The 11,635-nt window shown below is 43.9% G+C and overlaps 1 protein-coding gene across 1 annotated transcript; it reads left to right on the forward strand.

Moving 5' to 3' along the window:
- Window positions 1-4,401: 4,401 nt before the first annotated feature.
- On the forward strand, window positions 4,402-11,223 carry neu3.1 (sialidase 3 (membrane sialidase), tandem duplicate 1; the record flags this gene model as incomplete). Its single annotated transcript, XM_080749490.1, has 5 exons — window positions 4,402-4,443; window positions 6,923-7,215; window positions 8,968-9,204; window positions 9,713-9,925; window positions 10,672-11,223. The coding sequence occupies exons 2-5, from the start codon at window positions 6,982-6,984 to the stop codon at window positions 11,221-11,223; spliced, it is 1,236 nt and encodes a 411-aa protein (XP_080605616.1). The 5' UTR covers window positions 4,402-4,443; window positions 6,923-6,981.
- Between the last annotated feature and the right edge of the window lie 412 nt (window positions 11,224-11,635).

Here is an 11,635-nt window from a genome sequence, read left to right on the forward strand (position 1 = left end):
AGCCCCCAAATATCTGTTGCAGGTCCCGGGTAGCCAGGACAAGCAATCAGTTATTAATGCCCTGTAAAACAGGGGAATGAAGCACACAGAACGTTTGTGGTGTTAACAGTCTGGTTGCTCTCATCAGAATTTATTCACAAAAATCACATATTCACATTTCACTTCATCATCACACAATTCTCTTCATTTCCCATTTCTTTTGTCTCTTTGTATTATAATTTCAATGTCTTTTTCTTTCAGTTTTCACCAAAATACTGTACATCATCAAACCATTACTGTATCACTGGAGTTATTATCACCATTACAATACTGCATGTTTTTCCCATATATTTTCATCATAGCAAACCGGTTATCATCATCACTTCAAAACATACAATAAAGTACCCAATCAGACCTTCATTCACTGTCTTGTCTGTCTCAGGAATGTTTACCTTTAATTCAATGCACTTTAGCTATTTTCATTTAAGTACTAACACTTTTCTCATTCTTCTTCTTTTTATCAATAACAGCTTTAAGTTACTGTGCTTACTGTAATATTTAATTATTAATCCTGAGAGCTTAACTTGTAGTAACCATGTCCAAATACAATAAAATAGCAGATCAAACTTCTTATAAAACACACACCATTACACCAAAATACTGTACAAAAGCATACAAAAACGGGAGCTACATTTTGGGAGTCTGAACTAGGTTTCACATGTTCCTTTGTAAACATTGTGCACGGACGTCGCCATTTTGCGTTCATTCTACAGCCACACTACATGTGTTCTGCAGTGGATTCAATCACAAACAATAACCACATCTTACAAACACTTTGGAGTTAGGCTCCACCATCAGAACGTGTCCTTAATGTTATAATAATCACATAGATATCATTCAGTGAGTTGATGCACAGACTAACCTGTAAAACAGGGGAATGAAGCACACAGAACGTTTGTGGTGTTAACAGTCTGGTTGCTCTCATCAGAATGACGGTGAGCTTCCGGTCTGCAGGTAATAAGCTCCTCTGAGGAGAATTGGGAAAACGCTCTCTGATACTGCCCCCTACTGACCAAACTGAAGATGACTTCCAATACTTCTAGATACATTGCAACTTACAGCTCCCAAAACGAATTCACATCACAAAATAAAATAAATAAATCAACACAAATATGTGACTACATTCTAGGTGGGTCACACTTTCACATAACGAATAACTGAGTAAGCATGTAAACCCGTAAAATCTATATTTGGGCATGGCTGATTTATGACCTCATCATGATGACACGAGCAAACACAGCTGAATTGTATAAATGATCAGTGCAGAAACCAACAGAAGTATTTGACCAAGACTCTTCGATTTAAACATCAACAAAGGTGTGACGTTTGTTGATGGTCACAAAGGTGTGACGGACGGACGGACGGATGGACGGACGGACGGACGGCCGGTGGAGGTTTTCATAGTAAACTGCTCCCTGACGGTCGCAATAATAATGGTTCCCAATGCGGTGTCAATAATGCATCTGACTGCTTTGTGTGCATGTACAGTGTGTGTACATATATAGATACATACCTATTTATAGGCATACACACACACACACACACACACACACACACACACACACACACACACACAGTTCGGCACGGTTTCTCATCTCAAAATCAAAGGGCACACTTGCTAAAGTGTTTTCCCCTGGGCCCACTTTGCAAACATTTCTCTTGTATTCATGCCGAGCTCAGCTAACGCACACCCAAATATAGCCATGGTTCACTTGGCGGTCATGGATGACAGTCGATCATGTTTGAGGGCTAACCCATATAACATCACGTGGAGTAATGCATTACTTGACCGTCAGCACTGATCAGTACAAAACAGTGGTGGAAAAAGTATTGGCATTTGTTACTTAATAAGTAAAAGTACCAAAACTGCAGTGTAGAAATACTCTGTTACGTTAAGTAAAAGTCTGGAATTCATAGCCTCAAGTCAGTGGCGAAACTAGCCCCCGGTGTGCCCCGATGCGAGATTTTCACCAAGTGCCCCACAACAACAACAACAACAACAACAACAACCACCTTTTTTCTACAGCGCAAATGCAGACAGCGCAAATGCGGGACACCAGGCTCCAACAGAAGACATCTACACACTCGCCATCTAATTCATGACAATATGTAGCCCAACCAAGTAGTGTCTCACTGTCTCCATCTCTCTCTGGTGCTAATGAACTCTTCCCTATGGCACTCCAACACAACAACTCTGACATTAGTCTTCACACTACAAACATCACCACGCCGTTTTTCCAAAACAGCATTATAAATATCATCCATTAAGACAACTAGGCCTACATTAATGACAGCACACAGTTTAATTGACAGTGATGCATCACTGCAAACCAGCATTATTTATATTAATTACTTAACTCACCTGCTAAAGTAAGGTGGATGACAACAACAAGACCAGTTGGGCACGTTTTGTTCCATATTCCACAGTGTCTTGGTTTTAGAGAGCATGGCAAATATTAACTGTTCCCCAAAGTCGTGTGTTGAAACTTTATATTCCATAATGCCCGAGAGTGTTGTTTTTACTTCAGAAGTTCAGAACGTCTCTTCAGCCTGTGTTCCGTCAGCAGCACTAAGGGGCCCTGTCATAGCTTCCTGTCATACCAGTGGACATTTCAAAACAAGAGTCATTGTATTGGATATTTGTAAAGTGATCATTCAACACATGTTTTATTTTGAAATGGTAGCAGCCTACTACAGGAAATGCAACAGATCAGGACAGAAGCGGCTCCGTCTGTATACATTGTTATTATTAGATTATTTATTTTTTCTCCTCCACCTGCGTGTGCCCCTGGACGTCCCGGGCCCTAATGCGCATGCGTCAGCTGCGTCAGCGGTAGTTACGCCCCTGCCTCAAGTACAGAAGTCATTGGTATAAAAAACTAGAAAGTACTCATTATGCAGAATATCCCATTTCCCAAGGTTTTTGTATAAAGAATTATTTTGAAAATAGCAGATAAGCTCACAAGCTATTTTCAAATGTAGGCTATGGGCCTATAGGGTTGAAGTGGTTGATGTAGCCTATGTTTTGTAATAATCATCAACATCTACAAATGAACTAGTAAACTAAATTGTCAAATACAGTAGGCCTAATTGTGTAGTGGAGTAAAAGTAGGCCTACAATATTTTCCTCTGAAATGTAGTTGAGTAGAAGTAAAAGTGCTGACAATTGGAAATACTCCAGTAAAGTAAAACTACCTCAAAACTGTACTTAAGTAGCTTACAGTAGGCTACTTGAGTAAATGTATGTAGGCTACTTAGTTACTTTACACTATGGTGCATAACAACATAGCTTACCCTCTTTCCTCTGATGCAGCAAGGTTCTGATGGGGAAGCAGTGTGAAGGATAGCTGTCTCCTCCACCATCCAGTTTGTACATGCTGTGCCTGGAGGTCATTTCGTTTGCATGAAAAAGAAAGACACATCCAGTTCAGAGTAGATCATGTATTTTGTCTTGCATAATAACTTGCAGCCAAGTAGTTTAGTTTCATAACAACAACAGCAGCAGCAGCAGCAGCAGCAGCAGCAGCAGCAGTAGTAGTAGCCTACTGTTTGTTCAGGACATCACATAACCATGTCTGATGTGATCTCTGCAGACACCATTATACTGTGTGTACTGTGCTGTTGCCTAGGTAACCGCATGGCAACACCAGAGCTCCTCCAGTCCAAACCAATGGCATGCGTGTTGCTCCCCGTTTCATAATAATAATATTATTATTAACATTTAAAACAAATAAAAACACATAAGTATCCGTAGGATATAGGGATTTTGATAAATAAAAGCTCACTGCAAGGAACATACAAAAAAAATGAATAAAAATACATACAACATACATAAAATAAAAGGGTTTACAGTTTGCGATGCTTTTATTTTGACAGGCCGTCAAACAGTAGCGTCAGTTCAGCAAAAAGCTAAGGTATGGCAACATGGCTGGTGTCTTGCACGCGCGCCCTCGCAACAGGCACGATGAAAAGTACATTTTATTATTTCCTCCAGAGTCCTGCTGTAGCCAAGGTATGGCAGCTTTGCCATACCCAATTGACGCCTCTGCCGTCAAAGTGCGCATGCGCCGTATGGTGAGTGAGGGCAACTTGTTATTTTTTTATGCAATCATCACATCCTTCCTGATCCTGCTGCTGCAAGCTGCTGCTGCTGCTGCAAAGACCTGCATATATAACTAACTATACAACATAACAACACTTTAAACGTTCACATAGAAGCTGATCTGTTGGCTTAATAAACACATAGGGAACGGTCGGTGCGTGGTGCATGTGACTTATTGTGTTGGACTTGGATCAGTAGCAGGCAGCATCACAGACATCAGGAGGAACATCACGAGCTATTCTTATAATGGTTATGATGATGGTGATGGTGATAAACACACTGAGATCTGCTTCCATGTGAAGGTAAATGCACAGCTATTGATTTTATGTAAGCGTTTGATATCTGTGACAGCTTGTCATAATGTGTACATGAAGATGGATGCTACATCATGGCTACATATGAATGTATAGCTTTGGAATGAGTAGACATACAGAAAGACAGACAGACAGGACACAGATATAGGGGCCGCAACAAGATATGTGGCTTTACATGCACTGTATACAGTATTTACTATTTACTGTCTGTATAGCAGTGGTTGTGAACCCTTTTTATGTCAAGGACCCCCAACTTGATGTGTAGGGTGCTAAGTGAGTTGTGGACCCTCCATTTGAAAAAATATGGTGCTACTGGGTTCCCCACAACTGTTATGTTGTTAGATTAGACAAACAGTGTACAGGATCTTTCAGAGATAGACACTATGATACAGTATACACTATACAGTCTCGTTTGGATTACAGTTTCCTGGTGAAATTGTAATTAAATTAGCCACTTTCAATCTACAAGCTAACAACATAACAACAAGCTTCCAGATGTGCGATGTTTGCATTCCCCCACATTGTTTATAATTGATGAAATATTTGCCAGACCCATGAAATGGGTAGGCCTACATAAGCAAATGTCGGTCTGTCTGTCCGGGTTTTCTATATAAAGGGTATATATGATGATGACATGCCTACAAGAGGCATGATGTCATAAATGATGATGACAGACAGGGGGTCTGGCACAACCAGGTTGACCTGGTCTATTTGCCAGACCCATGAAATGGGTAGGCCTACATAAGCAAATGTCTGTCCGGGTTTTCTATATAAAGGGTATATATGATGATGACATGATGATGACATGCCTACAAAAGGCATGATGTCATAAATGATGATGACAGGGGGTCTGGCACAACCAGGTTGACCTGGTCTTGTTTTAATTAACTGTTGCACTCACCCCACCCATACCTGTACAGTATATTGTTCCATTTATTGCCATGGACATACAAAATGAGTGGACAATATTATTACCAGAAACACATAAAGAGTTAGCCCTGAATCCCTGAATGACCATAACAGGCCTGTGACTCTGAGAGCATTCAAATGGAACCAAACATTTGTGTACACTAGGGTCCTTACAAATATAACATTTGGGAATGACTAGTAGCCTCCTAGTGGACTCCTTAATATATAATGTCATAGTAAATCAATGTCATACATATTCTGAAGAAAACCTGGAGACTTGGCATTCAGAAATGTGGGTCTTATGACCAAAATAAGAACATTATAATGGTGTGTAAAACAGAACATCTAAAATTTGCCAATTACAATGCTAAGTCTTTGCTACGGACACATTTGTCCGTGTACGGACATATTTATGACCCCTGGTGCCAGGCATTGCACACACAGACATCAAAAGGGGCTTGAACCCCTGCCCTTTTACCTGTCTGTAAAAAGTGTCCTCTCCAGACCATGAATGCAGTTTTTACTAAAAGAAAGAAAGAAAGGCAAACCTCTTTCCATGCCATACCTGAAGGCAGCATTCAAGAGAATTGCCATGTCCTAACTCTCCTGAACTAGAATGCTGCATGTTGAATGTTGAAAGAATTGCCCTCTCTGTGTAGAAATCAATGCCATTACGCCACATCTCCAGCATTGACTTGATTATGCTTAGTTCAGTGTGGTATATCAAGCACCGAAAATACCGTAGCCGACTGCGACGCGTTGTGAGCTTGGAGGTCTGCTATTTTCGATATTTTCACCAAAAGGCCCTTTTAGAAATGTCAGACCCTTCCTCTCTAACAGGGGTCTTCACCGTTTTCAGGCCAAGGACCTCTTAGTTAAGAGAAAGATGAAGCAGGGACCCACACAACCGTGTCATAGATTCCATATAGTTTCATGGTTTGACAGCACAATCATCAGTGTATTTTGGATTCATGTCAATTTGTGTTTTCAGATATATATATATTTTTTTAAGATTTGTTTTGGGGCTTTTTATGCCTTTATTTGATAGGACACAGTAGACTGACAGGAAATGGGGAGAGAGATGGGGAATGACATGTGGCAAAGGTCATCTGGATCGGGAATCGAACCGGCGACGCCAGCAGGCATCATAGCCTAGTATGTGGTATGCGCCTAGACCACTAGGCCAGCGGGCGCCCCGTGTTTTCAGATATTTAACCACTTGAACCGTCAATACTTAATAAACTTGAACTTTCACTCTGTACTTAGTCTGCTCTTTTTCCACTCTACACCAAAGCTTTTTGCAGAAAATAGCCAATCTATAAGCTCTCAACGCCTCGCAGCGCTTGTAGATCTGCTATTTTTGTCTAAAGTTCTCCAAATATAGACGCTGAGGTTCGAAGTAGTTCATATAAAAAAGGAGAAAAAAAGTTTCTATCACACAAAGATTTGGAGGACCCCCTGTTAAGTAGTAACTCTGAGGACCCCCTAGGGTTGAAGACCCCTGCCTCTCTAACATTCTCTGCATGTTCCTGCCTGGTGCTTTTTGTTTTGTGTGCAGGAAGGAACCCACTGACTGACTGAGCGGTCCCGTCGTCATCATCACTCGTCGTCACCGTCATGGGGAACAGGCCGTCCAGCAGCAGGAGCGCGGTGGTGGAGCCGGTGAAGACCACCCTGTTTGAGAAGCAGCCTGGCCCCGGGGGTCTGACCTACCGCATCCCTGCTCTCATCTACCTGAGGGAGCAGCGCACCTTCCTGGCCTTCGCCGAGGAGAGGTCCTCCCCCTCGGACAGCGACGCCAAGGTGCTGGTCATGAGGAGGGGGGCGCTGCAAGACGACGGAGCCGTACAGGTCAGGGTTGTTTTTGAGCGGTGCAAACCGCTCCTACTATGTTTCACTTTGTGTGTTTTAGCTGAATTTTATTAGTACGGTGGGAGCGTTTCGCTGTTATTACGGGTCATCTGTTCGACACCCAACTCTAACCCTTACCCTAAACCTAACCTCCGTGGGGTGAGTCGCTAACCCTCCCGATGCTCCTTTGTCGAAATGACGGTCATTCGAAAGAGCGAGATTTCCCCTCTCCTTGTATGGAGACACGGACAGAACGGCCCATACAAGGAGATATGTATGTGTGTCGTGTTTGCACCGCTCACTTCGCGCAAGTGTGATTCAACGCTTCATTTGAGTTTTACCTGTAGTAGTAAAACAAATAACGAAACAAATTAATACATACAAAAAAAGAAAAGAAAATCTAAGTAAGAAAATTAACAAAATCTCATCTTTGTTAAAATCTCAAAGGGCTACAGTAGCCAAATGCATAATATGGATCATCACACCACTAAAAACGTCTAAGAAACTGAGCAAAACTTTTGAAACATGAGGGCATAAAACCTAGGCATAAGGCCAGTGTGGCACAAAAAATGCTTTGTTAAAGAGGTAGGTCTTTAGTCCTCTCTTCAAAGAGTCAGCAGATTGTGGTGCTCTCAGGTGGGCGGGTGCGTACAGTAGGGTGGTCATGGGCGTTATACTAAATCTACAGTTGATTTTGTCGACAAAAAAAAATAATAATGTTTTGGTGGGGCTTTTTTTGACCCCCCCCAGCTTGGCCAAAAGGCTGAACTCTCTGTGCAGTTTGTAAGTGTCCAATATTACTGAAACATAAATTTACATATTTTGTTAATTGTGTAGGAATCAGTGTGTGTGTGTGTGTGTGTGTGTGTGTGTGTGTGTGTGTGTGTGTGTGTGTGTGTGTGTGTGTGTGTGTGTGTGTGTGTGTGTGTGTGTGTGTGTGTGTGTGTGTGTGTGTGTGTGTGTGTGTGTGTGTGTGTGCATGTGTGTCATATGGCTACAGTGTAAAGAGGAGCGCACAATTAGACAATTGGAAACGCGTCTGGCACTACTACTATGAGTCATTCCCCTGTCTGTAAATTGAAGTGAGAGTTCACAGAAATGCTATATATTTATGTATATGGGAAAATTGGCTTCCTCACTCCCTGCCTTTGCCAATGCTGCATGCTTGTGTGCAATCTCACATCCATTGGTCAATTCACTGTGGCGCTTTAAATGATCGTATATGAAAGAAAACTATCGTACACAGCCAAAAAAAGATATATCACACGTGTAAATATGTAATTTCACAAATAAAATAGCTTGTTTATTGTAAGAATTAAAGCACATGCAACTGAACTTCCTGGAAAGGTCTGATACTGGACTGGAAAGATTTGTTTTCAATGTCTCCCAGGTACAGATCTAGGGTCAGATTTACTAAAAGACAAACTGGATCCTGAATCAGCAGCAGCAATTTTGCAAATTGACACACTTTTTTGCGAGGAGAAAAATGGATGAGGTCGGGCACATAGAAGGGCAGAGGTCTACTCATCTGTTAGCACAATAGGACAGTGATTGTCATTGTCACAATAGGACAATGACACCGTGTGTCGCGATCACGTGCGTCGCGATCACGCTTGCACAAAAGTCCCTCCCCCGTAAATCATTCAGACAGGGCACAATGTCAGACTCAAGCGTCAGCCGAGTCGGAAATCAGGCGAGGTGAACCTACTTGTACCTCGAGTGTTTCTCATCGTAGTGTGTCGTGTTTCAAAGTGGTCCTCTTGCGAGGAGCTGTCGACGGCCCGCCTGCCGGACCACCGCACCATGAACCCCTGCCCGGTCTACGAGCAGAGCAGCCAGACGCTCTTCCTGTTCTTCATCTGCGTGCTGAGCAACACGCCCGAGGGCCGGCAGATCATCACGGGCCGCAACCGGGCGCGCCTGTGCTGCGTCACCAGCCAGGACCACGGCCGCACCTGGGGCGCCGCCCGCGACCTCACCGACTCTGTGGTGGGTATAGGGGTGGGCGATTATGGTGATGAATATCGTTGAGACGATACAATGTCTCCACAATATATGCCTTTTCAGAGATATCATATACTGTATATCGTGATACAATGAGGGAGCCTTATAAAAAAATCCAGTTGAATTGTTAATACAGAGATTCATTGCAGAATTCATTTAAACCTGCATTTTGGTCTAAAGCAGTAGTTCTGAAACAAATTGGGAAGCAACCAATTTGGTTAAATTTTTATACTGTCAGAGTTACATTCTTGTAAGGGTCAAATTTAGACCTCCCAAAAGGAGCCCAGATGGTCCCTGGACCCCACATTGAGGACCACTGGTCTAAATGGTCTGTTACTCTTTTTTCCTTTAGTTTTTGTTGTACTGTTAAGTAACTTGAAAAATAACCATAAAAACCAACATGAAAAAAATAATCGTGATAAGATCGTGTATCGTGATACAGCTTGGAAATATATTGTGATATTGTGTTTTTCCATATCGCCCCCACCCCTAGGTGGGCAAGACGGCGCGGCGCTGGGCCACGTTCGGCGTGGGCCCCGGCCACGGCATCCAGCTGGCCGGCGGGCGGCTCATCGTGCCGGCCTACGCCTACTACATCCGCTTCAAGTGCTTCTCCTTCCCCGTGCCGCTCACGGTGCACCCGCGCGCCTTCTCGGTGTACAGCGACGACCTGGGCCAGACCTGGCACCTGGGCACCATGCTGCAGGTGGGCTGGAATTCTGATCAGTCAGTAATAATCAATGAGGCAGTTAGGAGACCAGACAATATTCTAGGACTAGGTGGTGATGGTTATGCTTTATGTACAAGATATCAAAGGGAGAAGTACAATAACAGTCTTGTCAGTGGTACGGTATTTCTGCCAGGAGGCACACGTCAGAGATCACAGTTGTACTGCTTCAAGGATGAGCTGAACCATAACAATAGCTATCAGACCTAGTGGAGACTAGGGATGGGTTATGAAAATGTCATATCAAGATTATTGTGACAAAAGAAATCGCGATTTACGACATTATCGCGATAATCAAAATCTATTATCCTGGCGCAGAACATTTGCCAAAAAATAGCAGATCTGCGTTGTGAGCTAGTAGATCGGCCATTTTTTGGCAAAGACATTAATAGATAGAGAGTGAAAAAAAGACTATTAAGTATGTATATTATAAGTACCTTTTACGAATTGTAGAGGGTGTAAGTGGTACCGGATATGCAGCTCGGCAAATAAAAGGTGAATTGATCCCAGTGCATGACGGAGGACGATATCACGATAAATTAAATCTCCACGATACGATTATCGTGAGTGTTTTTTATCATGATAAACGATAATATCTCTTATCGTCCCATCCCTAGTGGAGACATTTAGACTCAGATATCATAATGTATTGTAGAAGTATTATCATTGATGGTAAATATAAAGTTTATAAGGATATAAGCAGTCATATCATTTCTTCCTCCCAGGGGAAGTCGTGCGAGTGCGAGATGGCGGAGATCATCGACCACGAGGGCCGCAGCCACGTGTACTGCAACGCCCGCAACACGCGGGGCCACCGCTTGGAGGCGCTGAGCGCCAACGCCGGCCTCTACTTCGACCGCCCGCGCGCCAGCCCCAAGCTGGTGGAGCAGGCGCACGGCGGCTGCCAGGGCAGCGTGGTGGGCTTCCCGGCGCCCGAGTTCGTGGTGAACGACGACGCGGCGAGCGGCCGCGGCGGCAGCACCTCGCTGCTGTCGTCGGACGCGCAGACCTGGCTGCTGTTCTCGCACCCGACCAGCCGGGGGCGCAGCCGCCGGGACCTGGGAGTCTACCTGAACCGCTCGCCGCTGCACTCGTCGGGCTGGGACGCGCCGTGGGTGGTGCACAGCGGCCCCGCCGGCTACTCGGACCTGGCGTACGACGCCGACGCCGAGCGCTTCTCGTGCCTGATGGAGTGCGGCGCCGAGAGCGAGCTGGAGCGCATCGCCTTTGTGTCGTTCAGCCTCAACGACGTCACGCCGACGGTCTACAAGAATTAAACCGCTTATGATGAACCCAGGCCGATTCTACTAGATGCCTTCAGTAGTTCTTCTCACACACTCACAAGACTTTGCAAAAATGTTCAAAAATAGCATATGTGCGAGCTCGTACGTGTATTTTTGAATAGCCAACGTAAAAATTTAAATGCTTTCCCGGTTTAAATGGGTTAAACCCACTTTGAGAACTGGAGTTACAACTCCTGTACTTTGACCGCCTTTTTCCGTCCACAACCAAATCTTTTCGGTGAATATAGCGCGGCTGTTTTTCGCTGCCTGTTTCTGTCATATCATTGTTTAGCCCTGTCCATACTTCGACCGAAACCGAAGATTTCGGTCAAAAGGTCATTTTCGACCATAACATTATGTCCCTCGTGACTTCTGAAAAGAATTAGACCGAATGAGAGTTCGGAAA

The sequence above is a fragment of the Nannobrachium achirus genome (genome assembly GCF_963921795.1).
Source record: "Nannobrachium achirus genome assembly, chromosome: 19".
Taxonomy (NCBI): Eukaryota; Metazoa; Chordata; class Actinopteri; order Myctophiformes; family Myctophidae; genus Nannobrachium; species Nannobrachium achirus.